Raw genomic sequence first — 21545 nt, 5'->3', positions numbered from 1 at the left:
GTAAACGTAGTGTCTGGATTGTTGGTTTCATGTGTTGAAGGTATCGCATCCTCAGGTGTTGTGGGTGTGCTTCTGACGGTGTTGTTCTGTTGAGTGGTCGATGGTGTATCATCTGTTGTTGCTGCAGCTGCTGCCTGTGATGGTGGGTGGGTATTCTGCCAGGCTGTTTGTGAATGACGTAGGTGATGTTGGCGTTGACGTTGTTCTTCTAGGCGTTTGTTGGTGACTTCCTCTGTTTGTTGCTGTCGTCGACGTCGAGTATTGTAGGTATTTTGTGTTGAACGTGACAGGAGGCGCCTTTTGGACCTGGCCATAGTGTATGGGGAGGGAATTAGTGTGTATCAAGCCTGGAGAATGGAAAAAAGTAATAAGTGTTACTTCGATAAAATCTCTGTTTATTCAATCTAATATGACTGACATGTGTTTTACATTGTAATAAAAGCGTCAATTGTGGCATGTATATAATTCTATGTTGTTGGAGGTGTCCCTGAGGTGATAATACCGGTGCAGTAACTTGTAAAGTGAAGGTGGGCAGGACGTTTTAAGCAGTGACTCTAATTACAGCAGTGTAGAAGTAGGAAGTGTTACTATTGGTGTTCATCAGCAGTAATAATTATTGCAGCAAGTTATCAGCAGTAAGGGCAAGATGAATAATGATTGTCATGGAGAATGATTTTAGTTGAAGGAAAATGAGTTCATTGTGAGGAGTGTTGAGTATTTTGACTTCGAGATATATTAGTCCTTATCGATGATGGTCAGTGCCTCCTCCATTGTGAATTGGTTATCTTCATCAGGGGTAGAGGGTGCGGTAGTGGAGGGGACTGTTTCTTTGTCCTTCATAGGGTTGTTAGGTGTGGATGGTGGCTTGTTGATGTTGCTGGTATCCTTGACATCAGCAGTTGTTGATGATGAAGATGGTGACTTTGGGCTCGTTTTGTATGGGGCCTCCAGAGATGGTTGAGGCTGGCTGAATATTTCATCAAGGTCGTCATCAGCATCTTCGAAGTAGTCTGTCTTGGGGACTTTAGTTGGTGTGCTGGCTGTCGAGTTACATGAGGTTGGCGGTCTCTTTGAATTTTTAAGGGTGCAAGCACTGGTTGATGCAGTAGGTGAGGCCATGGTGGATGGGAACGGTGACTTTGGCGGTGTCTGGAAGGAGTTCTTTGTTGTGAAGCGTGGCTTTGTTGGTGTGCTGCTGCTGGTAGCTTTGGTGGGAGTGGTGGATGAACTGAATTTCTTAGCAGCTTTGAACCTAAAGCACAGTTCTTTTTGCAAGGTCTCTGCTTTGGTAATGATTCTTTCGAAGGAGACGTTCGCCTCCTTCCTCAGGGTTGCAATGTCAGCAGCTGAAGGTGCATGACCATCCAAAATATGTACCTGAAGGCAGGAGTCCTTGACTTTCATGTCATCTTTGAGGTTGTTAAGGTCCTTCAGGATGTCTGTGGCCTGGCAGTGAGGAGGTACAGGAACGTTAGGCATTTCTGGAAAAAAGGGAAGGATGATGAGTAATTGAGACATACTCTATGTCATTTATGTAGAAGAAGGTAATGGTATATCGCAGGTAAAAAAGTACCGGTAACTGGCTGAGATAGTGGGTGATATTGAAAAGTGATTACATATGCTGTATTGTTTTGCATAAGCTGTTATTGGTGTCAGAGGAAGTTGCCTCATGTATGGTGAGCATGATGCGACTGTGGCTTACCTTTGACTGTTGGTCTTGGATTCTGGTTTAAAGTAATGCCTGCTGTTTGTGGTAGTTGTGGAACAGACAGATCTGAAAGAATGAGTGAAAATAAGTGTCAGAGAGCACACTTAAGTTTGAACATGATGTATGTCAGTAATGTGAAATATACTATCTGTATTTAACTTCATAACCTGATGAGATTTCCGCATTGATGAAGTAATGTCCAACGTGGAGGCATTGGCCTACCAGATTGCTGGTATCTGATGTGAGGGTCTAGTATGGTTCTGTATGGAGAAGGCATGCTGTTTGATGCTGGTCCTATGGATATTTTGGCACTGACTTACCTTTCATTGAACAATGACGAAAGTTTTGGTGACTGTGACTGTGCACCACTTGATCACTTGATCCTGGATTCTGAAAGGAGGATGGAAATATATATCAGAAGATGATTAGATATTGAAAGTAATGTGCACTGGATGAGCACCTTCCTCCTGGTAAGGGAATGGCACACACAGGGAAATCAATTGTCGGACATGTATTTGTGTGCAAGTGGAGGGATGAAAAATCTATTGTCGGACACTTTTTGTTACAGAAGTTGGACAGAGGCAGGCAGGCAATCTGAGTCATCGTTGGTTGCATTGAGGGAGGTGTTCTAGGCAAGCATAGGCTAAGAAAGAGGGAAGAAATAAGCACCTGATGTCTTTGGGTAGGACGAAAAATATGCACTTCCAAATGTCGGATGGTATGCACTTCCAATTGTCGGATGGCATGCTTCTTACACAAATGTATCGTTTTGCAGTTGTTTGGTGCATCTAATATGCTATGAGTCACATTATTGTTCATTTGTTGAGTATTTCTGTGTAATAGGAGGTCCAGCTGATCACTTACCTGCTTTATTTTGTGGCAAAACGTGGATGAATATAGCACTGATGAAAACAATAGCGAATAGGTGAATGTTATTCGAAACACTGGAGTGGAGGGTTGATAGGTAGTCAGTAGTAACAGGTAGTTTTCGTTTGTGAAATAACACAGTAAAAGTCGCAAATTTTTTGTCAAATCCGCTTTATTATAAATTCTAAAACATGGATGAGGACACAGTTAACATACAAACAAAGGTTATTGGAAACTTTCTAGGCGAGCACAGGACCACATGACACCAGATTCAGCACACAAACATTGCGGTGTGTTAGTCAAATGGCCTACCAGATTGCTGGTGTCTGATGTGAGGGTCTGGTATGGTTCTGTATGGAGAAGGCATGCTGTTTGATGCTGGTCCTATGGATATTTTGGCACTGACTTACCTTTCATTGAACAATGACGAAAGTTTTGGTGACTGTGACTGTGCACCACTTGATTACTTGATCCTGGATTCTGAAAGGAGGATGGAAATATATATCAGAAGATGATTAGATATTGAAAGTAATGTGCACTGGATGAGCACCTTCCTCCTGGTTAGGGAATGGCACACACAGGGAAATCAATTGTCGGACATGTATTTGTGTGCAAGTGGAGGGATGAAAAATCTATTGTCGGACACTTTTTGTTACAGAAGTCGGACAGAGGCAGGCAGGCAATCTGAGTCATCGTTGGTTGCATTGAGGGAGGTGTTCTAGGCAAGCATAGGCTAAGAAAGAGGGAAGAAATAAGCACCTGATGTCTTTGGGTAGGACGAAAAATATGCACTTCCAAATGTCGGATGGTATGCACTTCCAAATGTCGGATGGTATGCTTCTTACACAAATGTATCGTTTTGCAGTTGTTTGGTGCATCTAATATGCTATGAGTCACATTATTGTTCATTTGTTGAGTATTTGCTGTGTAATAGGAGGTCCAGCTGATCACTTACCTGCTTTATTTTGTGGCAAAACGTGGATGAATATAGCACTGATGAAAACAATAGCGAATAGGTGAATGTTATTCGAAACACTGGAGTGGAGGGTTGATAGGTAGTCAGTAGTCACAGGTAGTTTTTGTTTGTGAAATAACACAGTAAAAGTCGCAAATTTTTTGTCAAATCCGCTTTATTATAAATTCTAAAACATGGATGAGGACACAGTTAACATACAAACAAAGGTTATTGGAAACTTTCTAGGCGAGCACAGGACCACATGACACCAGATTCAGCACACAAACATTGCGGTGTGTTAGTCAAATTATATAGTAGGATACATGCACTATCATAATACAAAATGCACACATACGCATTACACTACCTCTAGTACATAAAATGTACAACAAACATACCTGATGTTAACCAACACCTATAGCAAAAGAAAATGCATCTACCAGTAGTTAATGCAAAATGTACTCAAAAGTATCTCGAATGTGAGGCCTTCCGACATGCAACAATAGCAAAGGGCCTATATACACAAATAATGCATGTGCATTGACAAATAATTATCATAAACAAAAAATGACAGAATATATCTACTGGTGATGATGAATACTCAAACGTTGCAGGCGTCGAACCACTCCGAGTCCCATTCTAATTGCTTTTCACATACTGAAGGTGAAGAGTCGAAGTCCTCGTGGCGATGTGATGTGAATCTCGTCCCTCGTTAGGCGATTATGCAAATTGACAAGTACAGTGCGGTCATGGCGATAGGGAAGAATCCGTGAATTTTCTCGACACAGGGATCGCACACTTGAATTAAAAATATCTCGCAGTCTGTCGAAAACAGCCGGTACGGGTGCTGCCCTACTGCGACGACGACGTTGCACCACCAGATTTAAAACTACTGCCTTCACAGCGTATCTGTCCAGCAACTGTTGAGCTAACTGCACCAAAGATGCGGCAGCCTCCCTGGCAGTCGAATCCCTTTCAGCGTCTACAATGTCATTCGTTCCTAGTTCAATGACCACCACATGAGGGCGGTGACGATATACAGCATCCTTCACAAAATCAGCTCCATTCGATATCTTCAAACCTCCCCGGCCAACATAGAATATGGCTTCGTTTGGTAGGCCTAGTGCAGTCCCAAAATCATGTGAGGCGGAAGTATCTGCTGTCAGGAATTCCCTATGCCTTCGCACAAAAGAATGGCCCACTACAAGGATTCTCATGGGCCCGAAACACAGCACACAGCACAACGTCACAAGTAGTCCAAATGTACACAAGGAAGTGTACACTACACCATTGCACTACCGTGCATTGAGCGAGCGGCGATCTAGTTTGACACCATCGATCATGACATTTCAACTTTCCCGGCCAGGAATATTAGGTTACACGCCAGAAGATTCCTCAATCAGTTCTTGGGGAAGGTCGCCAGATATATTATCTCTCCGGATTATACGTAGAGCCGGGAAAAGAGTTCAAAACTGCTTGACAGAATGATTGTCAAATCGGCTTTATTTATCGTCGATCGCTTTCGCGTACACACCTCCGGGTCTCATAACACAGTTTCTCTTTTATGCCTTGTGGCACGGTCTCACTCCCCAGTTGAGACGACTGGGGATACCATACAGGCAGTGCAGCTGCATGTGCAGGATCAGGAGCATGTAGGCCTATCTGGTCATCTTGCATCACCTGGTCATTCTCAGCAGCATTGGCTGGGTTTTGGATGTGATCAGCATCAGGACGTGGCTCACTGGGGCATATTATTCTGATGTGCGTGCCGTCGATGCATCCCAATACTTTAGGAAAATGTGAGATCGCATAGAATCCAGCTTGAATTCGACGCCTCTCCTCCACCGACTGGGGCCACACAATAAAATCGTCCCGTGCAGCATCTAACAGGCCAGCCACCCTGTGCACCATACGACTTACACTAGCTTTGTCTACACCGAAAGTGTCCCCAATAACTTCAAAGAAAGCTCCAGATGCAAAATAACGGAGAGCAATCAAGACTTGCACCTCAGGCGAAATTGCATGGCTTCTGTTGGTCGCACTTTCAATGTCCTCCCTGAGCATTTCAACTATCAAAACAATGATTTCTCTGCAAAAACGGTATCTTTTAAAAAGTTTATTGTCATTGAAGAACTCTAAGTGGTTGATTCTTTGTCTAAAATGCCGTGGAGCTTGAAAAAATGGCTGGAAAGCCACAAACAGGGCCTGGTTGTCCACCATTTTGTTTCAACTAACTCCGAAATAGGGATTTATCTTGGGGTTAGGAGGTCAGTTAAAGTTAGCGTTAACTTAACGCTACTTTTAAATAATTTTCTTTCTTGCAACCCAAATTAACTTTTTGGAGTTAAGTTAACGCCAAGATAAACTAACAGTGATTTTTAACTATTTTTTTCTTTTGTGCAACCGGCCCCTGGTGATGCATTATTTACAAACATTGAGCACATGGCTAATAATCATGAGTGAGCATGCAGGAAAGAACTAGATATGCTAGAGATCATGCATAATAAAGAGTTTCCTACCAAAGTGATTTTGGTCTGTTTTCTGTATCCTTTAGTCCATAAGTATATATCCTTATCCTACTGAATAATATATATTCTAATCTACGAAAGCCCAGAAGGATCATTCGAGATTCGAGATTCGAAATTCGAGATTCAATATCCGAAGTAGCCAATCAGAAAATGGCTTGCTTGGCATACTATAGTAGGACCAATGGCATGCCGTATTGCAGTAACCGCTTGGACTACGAGTAAAAATGGCGACACATTGATCGAGATACTTAGTTATGTTTAATCAATTATTTGAATCCGAACGGTAATTCAAGTACTATAGTAAGTATTATATAAAGCATGTAGAGCCTATGTTAGCCTAGATCTTGCCGGTGACATTTAATGTGTAAACATTTCCTTGTAACTGTACGTAAGTGATGTCAGGCCACTACAGTGCACTGTTCATCCGGAATTAGAATACAAGCACAGCCCTAGTTCTGAGGGCGCGAACGCTCGAATTGTTGACACATTCCCCAACGGGAGAGGGGGAATCAGTGCAATCATAGTCATTCTAAACAAAGGACGCTGGTGCAATAAAGCGTTAGGCCTGTCACGGATCTATAACACTATAATTGTGTCTTGAGATCCGTGGGCCTGTGCAGAGGGATGGGTAACTGGAAACCCCTGCTTACATGGTGAATCAATGGCGTGAGTATACCGATACTAAAGGAAAATTCTTTTTTTTCTACAGTAAAATGGTGCTGCCAGAGTACACCCCAGCTTTACAGCCGAATGGTAACAGACCAAGGGAAGACGTTATTGCAAGTTACTTTTGGCAGGGCTATACCAACGTGGAGATCGCACAATCTTTTCAGACTGTTCATAGAATAGGAATAGGTACATCACAGGTTAAACGCATTTTGAGAAGCCTTGGTTTGAAACGCCGCACTCAGCATGTTGATCTTCATGCGATCGTTGGCGCAATTCTTGAAATAATTGAAAATAGCGGTCAATGTCTTGGATACCGAACGGTTTGGAAGAGGCTGACCAGTGAATATCGCTTTGCCGTCACACGGGAAAAGGTCATGGAACTTATGCGTGTAATCGATCCTGATGGCATAGCAAGAAGGAGACAACGACGACTGCTTAGACGCCATTATACATCTCCTGGACCAAACTTCACTTGGCATATAGACGGTTATGACAAACTGAAGCCTTATGGGTTCGCCATCCATGGGGCAATTGATGGTTTTTCTAGGCGTATTCTATGGCTAGAAGTGGGGCCCAGCAATAACAATCCTGAAATCATATCAAGATATTTCTTAGATACTGTGGAGCAACTTGGTAATTGTCCAGAGGTGTGCAGGTGTGACTTGGGAACTGAAAACACTAAGCTGGAGGAACTGCAAGTCCTTTTGCATATGCTCAGTGATACAGCCACTACGGATAACTGTTTCATATATGGTAAAAGTACCGCCAACCAACGCATTGAGGCTTGGTGGAGCATTTTACGGAGACAAGATGCGGACTGGTGGATTGCATTTTTTAAAGATTTACGTGAGGTCAACCTGTTTAATGATGGTGATCCGTTACATATTGAGTGTATTCGATACTGCTTTATGGACGTCCTCCAGGAAGAGCTTCATCGGGTTGTCATACAGTGGAATCAGCACAGAATACAAGTGAAAAGGAATAGTGAGAGCCCCAGAGGGAAGCCTGACGTGTTTTTTTTTATGCCGGAGTCGTACGGCGGCCGAGCTTGTGGAGTTGCTTGTGATGCCGACGACACTGATTATTGTCAGCAGCTATATGGAGAAGATCGGCCTTTACATGGGTGTTCACAGGATTTCATTGATCTCGCACACTTGGTCTTGCCAAACCATCGCATGCCATCAAATGTGAACGAAGCAGCCGACCTTTTTGACCGCTTTACTACCGAATTGGCTCGGTACAATTAACATTGTGATGACAAGCAATAAGTATATACATGTATATGTATAGCAGCGGCGGCGGATGATCATCTTTCACAACTCCCCTAACTTTGGTAATGGTATTCTGTCTTTAGTTTGGACTGCTAGTTGTAATGTCTATTTTTAAATTTCATGGTCTGTTAAATGATATGAATGGACAGGTCATCAGACGTCGGCAGGGGTGAAAAAGGCTAGGGGTATGATACAGAGGGAGTCCCACTTCTCCACCTCTAGTAATATAGCTTTATTACTCTATTATGTACGTACTTCGCGTAAAGGTACTGTAACAAAGAAGCAATAAATGCAAAATGTAAAGTCGTGATATTTTTTATTAATGAAAATTACATGAGCAGAACACTTTGATTCATGACATACACAATTGAACACAACATGAACAACTAATTTACGTTTATCCTACTCTGACCTGAGCATTATACAATTGAACACAACATGGATAACTAATTTATGTTTATCCTACTCTGACCTGAGCATTATACAATTGAACACAACTTGAACAACTAGTTTATGTTTATCCTACTCTGACCTGAGCATCATACAATTGAACACAACTTGAACAACTAATTTATGTTTATCCTACTCTGACCTGAGCATTATACAATTGAACACAACATGGATAACTAATTTACGTTTATCCTACTCTGACCTGAGCATTATACAATTGAACACAACATGGATAACTAATTAATGTTTATCCTACTCTGACCTGAGCATTATACAATTGAACACAACATGAATAACTAATTTATGTTTATCCCACTCTGACCTGAGCATTTCACACAAATCAACTGAAAATAGCAGTTGATGACCATAAATCAGTAAATAAAACGGAGTGAGTTCTTTAGGTACGCCCCCATACAACTAAAATAGGCAGGGTTAAAAAATCAACTGGAGAAACCAGTCGATGACAATAAATCAGTAAATAAAGCGGAGGAGCCCACACAACTATAGACAAGTTTAGAAAATCAACTGTAGAAACCACAGTCGGTGACAATAAATCAGTAAAAAAATGCACAAGATACTTGCCCAGACGACTCGGCAAGTTGCAAACATCAACAGCACAATAACACTTAGTCAATTACAATAAATCAATAAAAGCATCAAGTCAAGTTTTCAGAATCTATGGCTCCGATGCCTACTGCGCATGCTCCCGCCTCAACGGGGCGGAGGGGGAACCTCGCGAACCATCGGAATGCGGATGCCTATATAACTGGCGACGGGAATTCCGTATTTCAATGGTCCGCTGGTAGGTTGTTCTAGACATACAAATACAAATACGCATACATAATAACAAAATAACCTCGCCTCTTATCAAAAATAGGTTGCAGTCAGAGGATCAAGCAACTGGGTCCATATATATATCGTCATCTGCCGGTCGTAGGAATCGTTACATCAGCGACGAGAATTCCTTGACAACATCATCGGCAGTAGGGCGGGCATTATCGTCGTAATTGACACAGCTCTTGATGATATCACTCACTGTACGAGGTACACATTTGTTGTCAATAGCATGAAATGGTAAGACATTTCCCCTCATTTTCTCCATAATGACAGATATCGGATCAACGTCGTCGTCCACTGACCATGTATCTTGCTCAGTAAAGAACTCGATGAACAGTAATCCTAATGACCAGATGTCAGTGGGAGGAGAGGTTTTGGTGCCACTGACTAAACACTCCGGAGCCATGTATGCGGGAGTGCCACTGCCTCGGCCAACTGTGGTTGTTGTTGCTGCAGCAATCGACTTTATGCGGCTGACACCCAAGTCACAGAGTTTGGTGGTGAAACAACCTTTCTTTATTAAAACATTGCTTGGTTTTATGTCCTGATGGAGAACGATAGGCTTCAAGGCATGCATGTAGGCTACCCCTGCGCACACTGCCTAGCAATGTATATTTTGTCTTCGGCATTTATTTGCATATCCATTTTTGTTTGTTCGTCGAAGATTGCGTCCTCCATGTTGCATCCCCTCATATATTCATGTACAAGATGAACAGCAGATGTTTCTCTGGCAACAGCCAAAAACTGCACAATATTTGGGTGCCTCAACCTGGTATTGATTTCTATTTCTTTTTCAACTTGGCGCATCATAGCTATTTTGCTCCTCTTGTTGATTGGCACCTTTTTAACTGCTACTTCGGAGCCAGCCCAGGTTCCCTTGCATACGGTTCCAAAAGATCCAACTCCTAACGTGGATTGATAATTGATGTTCAGCTCTTCAACGGCAACTTCTGGAACAGCAGTGGAATTTCCTGGTGTGGGATCAACCTGTTCTTTCGCATCCTCTGTCTCTGTGACAGAAATAATCTGCACCGATTTGGACATCTGAGAAAGATTGGCAAACGACACCTGACAGGAATATACTCCAGGTTCCTGAACGATGATCAGGCTAACTGTCGGGCCTTTGGCAATGGACATATTGTCTTTGTACCATTCGTAAAGTATTTCATCACTCTCTCCAGTGACCACCCCAATTACAAGGTTGTTTTCATCTTGTCCCCATACTTCTAGCGGACTGTGCACAATTATCCCATCGACGCCGTCTTTAGATGAGGGGAAAATGCAGCGCTTCTTCACGACCGATGTATCTTCATCAAATACGGTATCAATGAAGCACCTTCCAGCCACTTCTATACGACCAACAGAGAAACCATTCATAACCGGATTGTAATCATCTTCGACAACAGGCTCATCCATGGACGTGACGTCCTTGCACTGGGCAATCGAATGGCATTTCCTATAGGATACTTTGATGGTACAATTCGAAATGCGCTCGCGAATGTATTGTATGTCAATGGTTTGTGTTTGGAAACTGTGCCAAAATTATCCACCGGTACCAAATATGCTGAAGCTCTCCCAATTGGTGGGAAGGAACTGGCAGTGGCTGACGAATCTCCCGATACAAAGGGTATTTGACTTTTTGCTTGATCGGGTGCCGAATTACCTGTACCGAATTGCCTGACACTGACAGTGGCCGACTGGTTAGAAACGGAGCCGTCCAACGTTGCCTTAGTCAGACTGGTTGCTGATTCTGCATGCCTAGGAGTTTCCTCGAGCGTGGGGTATTCTGCTCCTTCGTTGTAAATTTGGTTCTCCGGCTGGTCAGTAACGGAACTAGCTGATTGGCTTGCTGAGGAGGGGGTAGGTTCGGCAATATCCTGATTCGCTTTGGTCATGATATAGAACGTGCACCTTGAGATGTGTAGTCCTTTTGCATGCAAATAGGTACCCAAAGTTTCATCACCTTCACCTTCCGAGTCAAACTTCTCAATGGTATCGCCAGCAAAATCACCAAGAGAGGTCAGCATATCTGTTATCTTGCCATATCTTGAGATTCCTTTTGGAAAGAATACTTTCGTTGACAAGTGAACAATTTCTTCAATGGTACAGTCCAATGTTGTTAAGGGAATTTCCCTTACTCCCCCACCGTCTTTGAAGAACACTTGCTTGAAAGCGCCATTCTTAAAGTGACGCCAACCAACACGAATCTTTGGATTCTTGCTCCTGGTATAGGAGCGTTTTTCCGCCTTGTCTCTTGAAGCAATACTTGTCGTGCTATCCTGAAAAATTAAACGAAAGTCAATTTAGCTGCACTGAACACCATACATCATATTTAATTCAAGGAGACATGGTTTGCAACTAATACTATGCCTTGGTGAACATGAACTCTAAATAAGCCTTAGGGGGAAAACCACTCATGGATTCCTCTATTCTCCAAAGTAAAGTCACAAGAGGTATCAGATTATTTTATGCACCAGCCAAAACATACTATACTAGACTCTTACAAAACATTTTTATTCACAAACACACCTTCGCCTCGGTGCGTGGCTTTTTCTTTTGGGTCCGAATATTTTGCATAATTTCCGTAATGCGCGTTTCGTTATCGTCTGCTCCTCTTTTACCTGTAGTAAATAAAAAAACATTGTTAAATTTGCTCGAATCAAAGGCCAGTACAACAACGCTGTTGTAGTCACGGCGTAGTAGGTGTCACTTGTAAAAAGAGATGGCCGCAATAGTGAGCGTGAAACCCACCATGACATACTGGTGTGGCCAGCAGGAGAAGGATTCATGTAGTACATACTGAGACATAATTTATATATAGCAAATAGTACGAACAAAAAACATTATATTAAACACAATCATATCAAACCAACATACCATCAACAACATAAAATGTCCTGCCAGCTTTGTCCCATCCTCCCACTGGCGTTTTAAAGACGCCATCATTGGCAGGTACAACGACCTTCTCAGAGCACCCCTCATCCATATAGGCGAGTGAAGAAGCTCCAGGAAATACTTGAGCTGAAAAGGAAAAGTGAATTTGAAATGTCAATACATAAGGTACATGTATAAGCATTTTATGTTTTAGGCCTAGGCCTACGTACGAATGCATGTAATATCGAAAGTTGATGTCCTTTGAATTTTCTCAGTTACTAAAGAGAAAATTCAAAAGACGGGCGAGATTTGTATACCAAACAGAAATTTAATTGGCAAGCAAGCGAGTTACGAAGACTCTAGGTGACGAAACTTAACTAAAGGGATAGTGACCATGGTGTAATGGGACAGTTGTGTCTTTTAAACTCTCTCTGTATACAAATCTCGCGCGTTAAAACTCTTTCTTACAGTAAACAAATTCGCAGCGCCGTCAAGCATCTCAACGAATACAATCATAAACATCTACTTGTGTCTTTGACCTCTCTGTCGACCCCTTTTTTGCGGTAATAACGACCCATACTCAGTGGCCTAGTTGAAGACAGTTCGCATGCAACATTGTTTACTCAAAACTAAGCCATCACCTGATTTGGGTTATCTATTATCGATGCAACTGCTAACTCCAGAAGAATGATGGCGTGTAGATCGAAAGAGGCACTCCCAGGCGAAATGAATAGGCCATCCAACAGGCATCGGACGTGTTCGTTCACAGCTAGGCCTACTTGTTTCAATATCATTGATTTAGGCCTATAAATCATATAGGCCTATCAAATAATGCATTTTACTTGCAATCATATATCAAAGTTTGATTTAATATCATGCTGCCTATTCAGTGTGAATCGTACGACCATGCTTACACGAAGCTGCCAACGAAGCCCTCTAAGTAAGTCCCGGAGCTGAAAATCGTTGGCTGGGGCGACATTATATACAGGGGCTCTATATGTCCATTCCAGTGGTAGGCGAGGCTACCTATGCCAAAATAAGCTGTGTATACCCCCCCCATACATTTACCACAGTTCGATAGCATCCTTTTAGGACGCATGTAGACTAGTGTAACTATATTTACTGGAATACCCCGGTGTAGTCCACCCTACTACTATATAAATAGCCTATAGGCCTACATGTACCGGTACTGCTGTACGTGTGTAATGTCGGCGAGCTGCAAAATCTGTTGGTTTTATTTCGACTAGATAACAGCTCGTACTACGCACTATGCATCAAAACTGAAGACCTCATTTAGGCCTATATACTTGTTTGCGATTCACCTTACCTAATTCATCAATTGTGAGTTGCTGGTTCATTCCCACTTCCACCAGTTACGGTGATGGTGTTATATCTCGTCGCCATTGTGTTTGTGCACGCCCCCATGACACGTAAGAAACGCTTGTTTTCATTGGCTGCCTTAAGAAACACATGTTTTGATTGGCTGCTTTGGATATTGAATCTCGAATCTCGAATCTCGAATCTCGAATGATCCTGCTGGGCTTTCGTACTAATCCTACTGAATAATGTATATGATACTAATAATCCAAGTCTATAACTATGTGATGTCACAATCCTACTGAATATTGTTTTGTTTAGATGTATCCATGTCTATGATAGGGTAGTCTACACAATTCAATAATTCTAAAGCATATATTTTTGCTAATCCGCATAAGTATTATGATAGATATCCATGGTATCTATGATGGAAACAAGGAGCAAAATCCTAGAATCCTCGAAAACTAAAACTGTCACAAATTTGTCCAAGTGCACTGTAAATTTCAAAATCGTCCAAAACACCTTCTCAAAAAAATAATGTAGTCTATCTATCAGTGCTGCTGAAACCTATTGCCACTTATGGACCATGTATGGAATCCCTGGCGGATTTGGATAAAGATTTCTCACAGTCTCCAAAACACGATCTGGCATCACTTCACGACATGTCCAAACTATTGATGGGTCATCTGCCATATACTGCTGTTGCATCTGCTGTTTTTTGCCAATATAGAGAGGATGTTTCAAGGATCCCCGGTCCATCATTTTCCAAAATATTTGGCTCACCGTTAGGGGAGTCTATACGATAGCCCTGTGTCCGTCGTCGTCCGTATCCTGTGTGGCACGTTTCTTAACCGCTTGACCCAGAAAGTTCATACTTGGTGTGTGGGTACCCCTAGGCAAGACCTTCCTTCAGAATAAAGATCAGCGCAATTTGACTGCTGGTCTGCCATATAGGGGCGCTCTTTGAAAACCTATTTTTGTCATTTTGAAGCTTATGGTTAAAGCTAGAGCGATGAAAATTTTATGGTGGGTGTATCTAATAAAGGTACATCACATATCACACGGGTTTTTGATTTGACCTTCATTTCAAGGTCACAGAGGTCGAACTCTAAAATTTCTTTGATCATGGCACGTTTTTTTGATATTGGTCATAGACTCTCTAAATTTGATATGTAGACACCTATTGGGCATCTCTACATGTTGACACAGATTTAGGTCAGTGTGACCTACTATTCAGGTATAAGTAGGTCCAGGTTAAAAAAGCCCATTTTCTTTATTCCAGCAGATTGAAGTTTAAAATGAAGTTTTAGAGGTTGGCCTGATATAGAGGTTTCAATATTAAATAGATTAATTTCGTTTCATATAACTAGGTGGCGGTATTGTGCAAAAATGTCAGTTGGTACATTGCCACCAGTTTTGAATTTCGCGGTTCGAGGCAATCCGTCGGGTATCCTAGATGCGCAGTGTTGTACTGTGCCACTAGATCTGCATACTACAAGTATGGAAGACAGCCATTTTATGAATTTGAAGCGAGACGAAGAAGGAATTAAATCACCTTGAATCAATGCTAAAACTTAATCATTCGCTCTTCGGATGAGGTCGTATGTGTTGATTACATTCTTGTGATTGGTTTGAGATTATTAGTTTGTCCTCATTGCCGGTTGTTATAGAAAATTTTGACTGTGATTGGAAGGTAAAATGAGAAACTTGTCACACTGTTCTTCGGCTTGGAATGGGGATAGTCAACGCAGAGCCAGTTAGTACAAGCTGCTTGCGAATCGGGGTGGCGTAATAATACTGTGAAAGAACAATAAAATGATGAATTGTAGTAGTGTGTGTCAGAAATTATGTGATTTCCATTGCATTTGACGATCCCAAAGTTTCGAGAGTATGGCAAAATGGCGGCTGGGCGATTAGCGTCAAGCCGGAACCTTTCGTTACAATGTGGGCTTTTAAACACAAGTTAATGGTTTATAATCACCCAGACGCTACTCATTAGGTAAACCTCTACTAAAAACACTTGCTTTAATTTTTGTAAACATGTCACGAGTGCTTATTTTTAAGAACCATTTTTGTGATCGTTTTTCGTCGCTGTAGATATGTACACAGTCAGAGTCAGTCAGTGTGTCAACACAACAACGGTGTTGGTATACACATGAATCCATGATACACGGAGACACGAATGTAAACATTTGCCTGTTGGGTCGGAAGGAGTTCACCGTTACCGATCACTGCCCCAAGAAAGGTCATCTGAGCTGGTTGACTAAAGTAGATGATGATAATGATGAAAGTGTGGCACAGCTGTCATCAGTGCTTTTATAGTTAAGCCTATAGTCGGATTCATAAGTAAATGTCACTGACACTGCCCTTAATTGGGTAGCTGTGCAAAAACTATTGGGCCGATTTCTTCAAAGTTTTTGTTTTTCTTGAATCTTTGTATTTTGCACATGACAAGATGTAATCAGAGTATTGCCTTAACCCTTTCACTGCGGAACCCAAAATTTCTATTGTTCTCTACCATTCTATGAAACACTATTGCCATCTATCAGACATTTACAGAACTGCATATCAGTCTATAACACATAGGAATCAAAATAGGCGAATTCGTCAACCGGCCTACGGCCGCACGATAGACATTTTTATTTGAGTCGCCAGTTGGCGTACATCCGCAGCGAAAGGGTTAATAGCGAAGTCCTCTGTTAGCAGGACACCCTCCCTGACACTGATTTTAGTCTTAAATAGGCTATTTCCATTCATTATGACCTCTGTAATCAGGCCACCACTCTATTAAGGACGGCATTTGTCACTTCCAAGTGTGTCCCTAATACAAGAGTCCGTCCGTCGTTGTCCATTAGCAATTCACGTTTTGTAACTGCTGGAGCTATCGACTTGAAACTTGGTACATGTTTCCCTATGTAATGATACCTAGGAGACGGATCCGATTCAATTCCTGATTTTACCACCAGGTAACCCTATTTTATGACGTACACAATTATGTAATTTCTACATCTGGACTTGTGCCTAGTTCTTCAAGCCACCAGCAGATGTCAACCCTATAGAATTTGATGCCCACAATGTGCACAGCATGACTGAAGTGGGCTGAATCTTTCCAGTTCTGCACAAATCTTAAAGGAGGACTGCCTTCAATTTAATGTCGGTACACCCTTGGTGTACAGGTAGCAAAAGTGGGATCCATGTGGAATTGATGGAGTTTGTCAATGGAGGATTTTAGATGGATGCCATGATGATCATCTGTACAATTAGCTTGTGCTACCATTTTCTGTTGATTGTCAAAACAAAGAATTCTGCTCGAGAGAAACCTCCTTTAACTGAAGTGGGGTATAGAGTTCAGTAGAAAGTGACCAAAGAGGATAAGTTTACATGTACTTGTACCTACATGTATTTCACCATCACTTGTAAGGATGAACAGTCAAACATGCTGAGATAAGCCCTCAAGATCCATGTCTAGCATGCCCCTGTCTCCTGTGGATGTGACAAGTCTGGCAGTGCCAGACTATGACACACATGTGTGGTGGACCGCAGCAGAATGGATAAATTAATAAGTGTTCGAAACGCATCTTCTTGTCCTTTCTTTCTTTATTCAACCTTGACATGACAATCCATGTAACGACTAACTAAGGATAAGGATGACAACGATGACGATGATGATGATGATGATGGTTCAACTGTAAAGATAAACATAACAAACGCCTTAACACTAGACAAATAATGATTTTGACTAGGCCAGTAATATAGTAATAATACTCATAGATAAGAAACAAGCCGGGGAAACCTCGCTTAGATAATCCAAACTGAGGACAAGGAATGACTCCAAGCTGACTTTACAGTAGAAGACAAGGCGTTTAGCTATATAGATTTACGGCAGGTGGCAGCATGCTCTCTGTGCTCAAATTAACCACTGCGAACAGCAGATTGGTCCTAGAACAAGCAAGACAGTCTCCTTAATCTCTTACTACATTTTAGTGTGTCCTTAGACAAGTAGAAAAGGTTTTATAATCACTTTAAGGGAGCAAAAAGGTCACGTGACCAAAAGACTGGGAAGATCTGTCACGAGTGGAGGTGCCGTGGCTGTTAGCAACCAGAATATATGATCCATTTTGATCAAGACGCGTAAAAGATGCTTACTATGGCATCTATACTTGCATCACATTATTGTCCATACTGCTACGAACAATATATAGAGCCTGGCGCTCTAAAACCCACAAAAGGGTTCCGGACAAACGAAACCACACTGGTTTCGGGAAGACAAAAATGGCGAAAGCGATGTAAATGGGCCCACTTTCACCTCCGGCGGAGGACGCTCCGAACCATTCTGTCTTCGGGCAGGAAAAGACACAACAACATGTACATTTACATCAATATCATGGCAGATTACTGTAAACGCCGTTATTTTTGCAACCCTAATACTTTCCAATTTAATACTCTTCACCCTCCTATCCATAAAAGTTCACGTTTGTCAAGGACATCTAATTCAAAATGCATTACAGAATAAACTTTCGTGCCTATATAATTTTCGCATTCTTTTTTTTCCACGCAAGACTGGGCTCGCAAAAATTAACGGGTTTACAGTAACTTCATCAAAACAGTAAACAAGTAAAAATTAGATTTAAAACTTTTATTCTAAAAACATCAGTACCAGTAAACAATTACTTGGTGGACAAGGGTCTACTACACGATACAAATGTTGCAAATGAGCAGATCACAGTCATGTTAATTAGCAAATACAGCGATAATTACGTTTTCATTCACAATAGGCACATCCAGGAAGAAAATTCAGCAAATCGGGAACAACGACACCGTCCTTGATGGCAAATTCTGTCACCTTTACCTTTCATGACAGCAGATCATGAGCATCTTTAGCAAGTATGGCGATAATTACATTTTCATCCACGTTGGGCACATCCAGGACGAAAATTCAGCAAATCCGGAATAGCGACACCATCCTTGATGGCAAATTCTTCTGCATTGTCATGTTCACCTTTCATGAAAAGTAGACAACGATAAGTATAGCGATAATTACGTTTTCATCCACGTTAGGGAGATCCTCTAAGAAAATCCAACAAATCCAGAACAACGACACCATCCTCGATGGCGAATTCTTCTGCATTGTCACATTCACCTTTCTTCATGACGATCAGTCACAATCATCTTTAGGAAGTATGCTGATAATTACATTTTCCTCCACTCGGGCGTCCTGGTTGTCTTCTCGACACCTTCACATCCTGAAATATACATAATTGTAAATTATTTTCAAAAGGACAAAAACTGTTTAAGTACATTATGCCACGTGTTAGGGCAATCATTCAAGGGTTAGATGATGTGGTAAGCAATTATTGTTATGTTTCATCAGTTTTTTGGTTTCTAATTAGGATCCAAAGCAGACTTGTCTACAAGCTTCAAATTTCCCGGAACGGTTTCTTACCTTCGCTTAATTACTCGTGAAATTCAGTCACCACCTTCCCATCAATGCTTACATTAACCTCGACTGGGAAATCCAGCAAAACTGGAACAAAGATACCATCCCTTATGGTGAATTCTTCTGCGTTGTCACCTTCAGTTTTCATGACGAGCAGGTCACGATCATGCTTAGCAAGTATGGTGATGACTACATTTTCCTCCACGTTGGGGACACCCTGAAATATGTACAATTGCAAATTAAAAAAAGGAGAAAAACTGAAGTACAGGGCTTTGATAAGTTTTCTTGACAGGAACGCCACACAGATAAGTGGGCGAAGATGATCTGTTTCCTACAGCATATGGTTGAATTTCAGCATCATGTTTGCTATGGTCCTTCAGGGCACAACGAATTTCAGAAATGCTGAAGCAAACAGCACTGAATATAGGGTCTATGTTCACTTACCTCCAGTTCGGTCTCGAGAGTATTTTGCAGGGAAGTATCTTGCCCCCATTTGTCAACGACCATGTTCCTCAATCTGACGACTTCCCTCTTATTACTTTCATCCATAATGGAATCGTAGTCATTCCATAGCTTGCAAACAACAGAACCAGTCCCATCTGAGATAGTGACATCCCTCCGCGACCAATTAGTGCCAACTTTTCTGGGCGACACCTACATCACAAGCAAAACATTGTTACTTGTCTACGCTCATACACCACAACACCACAACTATACTACTAGGCTACCCTAGCTTGCAAAATTCACGAAAATATCCTGTAGGCCTAGGCCCTAAATGAAGTTTTCCTTAATAGTATTGCATAGTAAATGATACCCATGCCATCCATCAGAAAAAATGGCACTACTCCCTTACAAAAAGTATAACCCTAACCCTAACCCTAACCCTTGACATGATGGTTTCACTCAATAAAAATGTTTTGTAAGGGATCCTGCAGTCAAGCCGAAAAAATTACTTACAGACTGGACTGTTCCGCTAATGCTTACTCGGCGTTTCTTTGGTGAATTGAGCGCATCACCTACAGAAACAACAGCAGCATGGTAAAAGTTGTTCTCAACAACTTCCGTGTTGAATGCGTCAGTCGGATAAACCTAAAAACAAAGACAATATTTAGGCTACATTACAAATAGTACAATAACACATAGCATGATAGGGGGCCTAGGGCCTACACAGGGATAAGGTCACCCCCCCATACAGACTTTCTGTATCTGAGCCAAGGCCTAAATTCGAAAATATGTCAAATTTCGATTTTTTTTTCAACCATGTTTTCAGCTGAAATTCAGTTTGAAATGAGCATATAATGCACAACAAACACCCTTCACCTCTCTTCTACTTCTTTAATGCCATTTTAGGACTAATCCCTGATTATTTCATTGTAAAACCCTGGTAAAACCAAGAAAAAACACATGCACATTGCATTGTTAATCATTGTAACAAGAGATACGCCATTACAGGCTTGCACAACATCTAGGAATATGATGCCAGCACATCGCGATGCTCATAAATAGACAGTTGCGCGAGACTAATAGTGGGTGCACTGAAAACACCAACGAAATTGACGAAATGCGAAATCGGACTTTTAAAGGGGTTATCCATACTATCCGGATTCTGTTTTTTTTTTACAGATTTCCGGACTAAATACGGAAAATACGGAGGGGTTGGCAGGTATGCCCCACACACACACCTAGGCTTCACCTCCACATAATATAAAGCTCACGCCCTATTGCATGATTTCTGACCTGTTCTGAATCACCTTTGATCACGCACTCTGTTGAAAGCGGAGTGCCGAGTGCACTCGCACATGACATGTCTCATGAAAGATCACATCAACCTATTAATATTTACCGTCGATTTGTTCTGCAGCTCCACCTTCGTAAAATATCTCAGATCTAATCCTCCAGACCTGACACAGCCGTTTATGTACTGCCAAGAACCCTGCCGAAGCGGCCGTCTGAAAATGTCATTGGCTAAAACACATCAGCTGACGATGCCACGTCCAAATTTTTTTATATAACCATCTCCGATTGGTGCAAAGTTGGTTGGCACAATGCCAAAAGTAGAAAAATTTCAAGTTGGTTGGCACAATGCCAAAAGTAGAAAATGCACGATTTCCGTAATTTTTCACCCAGATAAAGTCTTAACTTATTGGCTCACAGGTTTTTTACCAACCCTGCAGGATCCTGAGCCTGGAGCAAGGGCGGCTGGCGAAGAACGATTTGGCCTGTTTATCAGCCTGTGAAAGATGAAGAAAAAAAATCCTCCATTTAGGCCAGAGTCCTCTATTATGTGTCAAGAAGAACCCTTTGCCAATAGCATAATAAAGTTTAAAAAAATTCCAATACCGATTGCCTGAGAAAAAAAGATTTCCGTACACCATACCCATCAAAACATCACTGGCCGTTGATATGGCCCTGTCAAAGTACAAGTTCTAAACTGACCAGTGAGACCACATTTTCTTAAATATATTATCAAAAAGCATATTTCTGTGATGGCCTGACTCTGTAGATTAAGAATCAACCACAGATTGAGAATTAATTCCACTTTGGTCCATCCCAGCCATGTATTTACCACAACTTGACATTTTGATAGCTCTATGTGACTGTGCCACACTTCTGGTCGTGGATGAATACAGGT

At 41.7% G+C, this 21545-nt stretch overlaps 3 protein-coding genes across 3 annotated transcripts; all 3 read right to left on the bottom strand.

Moving 5' to 3' along the window:
- Window positions 1-424: 424 nt before the first annotated feature.
- On the bottom strand, window positions 425-2665 carry LOC135493867 (proteoglycan 4-like). The gene is made up of 4 exons (XM_064781499.1): window positions 2573-2665; window positions 2029-2098; window positions 1703-1774; window positions 425-1481 (listed from the first exon to the last, which is right to left on the bottom strand). Exons 2-4 carry the CDS (start codon window positions 2033-2035, stop codon window positions 736-738), a joined length of 825 nt encoding a protein of 274 aa, XP_064637569.1. The 5' UTR covers window positions 2036-2098; window positions 2573-2665; the 3' UTR covers window positions 425-735.
- A 7202-nt stretch (window positions 2666-9867) lies between these two features.
- On the bottom strand, window positions 9868-13517 carry LOC135494056 (uncharacterized). The gene is made up of 5 exons (XM_064781806.1): window positions 13487-13517; window positions 12163-12306; window positions 11815-11906; window positions 10949-11564; window positions 9868-10751 (listed from the first exon to the last, which is right to left on the bottom strand). Exons 1-5 carry the CDS (start codon window positions 13515-13517, stop codon window positions 9868-9870), a joined length of 1767 nt encoding a protein of 588 aa, XP_064637876.1.
- Window positions 13518-18156: 4639 nt separating this feature from the next.
- On the bottom strand, window positions 18157-20779 carry LOC135493985 (uncharacterized). Its single transcript, XM_064781699.1, has 5 exons — window positions 20757-20779; window positions 19871-20002; window positions 19358-19567; window positions 18920-19130; window positions 18157-18719 (listed from the first exon to the last, which is right to left on the bottom strand). The coding sequence occupies exons 3-4, from the start codon at window positions 19460-19462 to the stop codon at window positions 18930-18932; spliced, it is 306 nt and encodes a 101-aa protein (XP_064637769.1). The 5' UTR covers window positions 19463-19567; window positions 19871-20002; window positions 20757-20779; the 3' UTR covers window positions 18157-18719; window positions 18920-18929.
- Between the last annotated feature and the right edge of the window lie 766 nt (window positions 20780-21545).

Source organism: Lineus longissimus, chromosome 9, assembly GCF_910592395.1.
Source record: "Lineus longissimus chromosome 9, tnLinLong1.2, whole genome shotgun sequence".
In the NCBI taxonomy this organism is placed as follows: domain Eukaryota; kingdom Metazoa; phylum Nemertea; class Pilidiophora; order Heteronemertea; family Lineidae; genus Lineus; species Lineus longissimus.
Note: the sequence above shows the minus strand (reverse complement) of the source record. Positions and strands in the feature narration are given on the sequence as shown.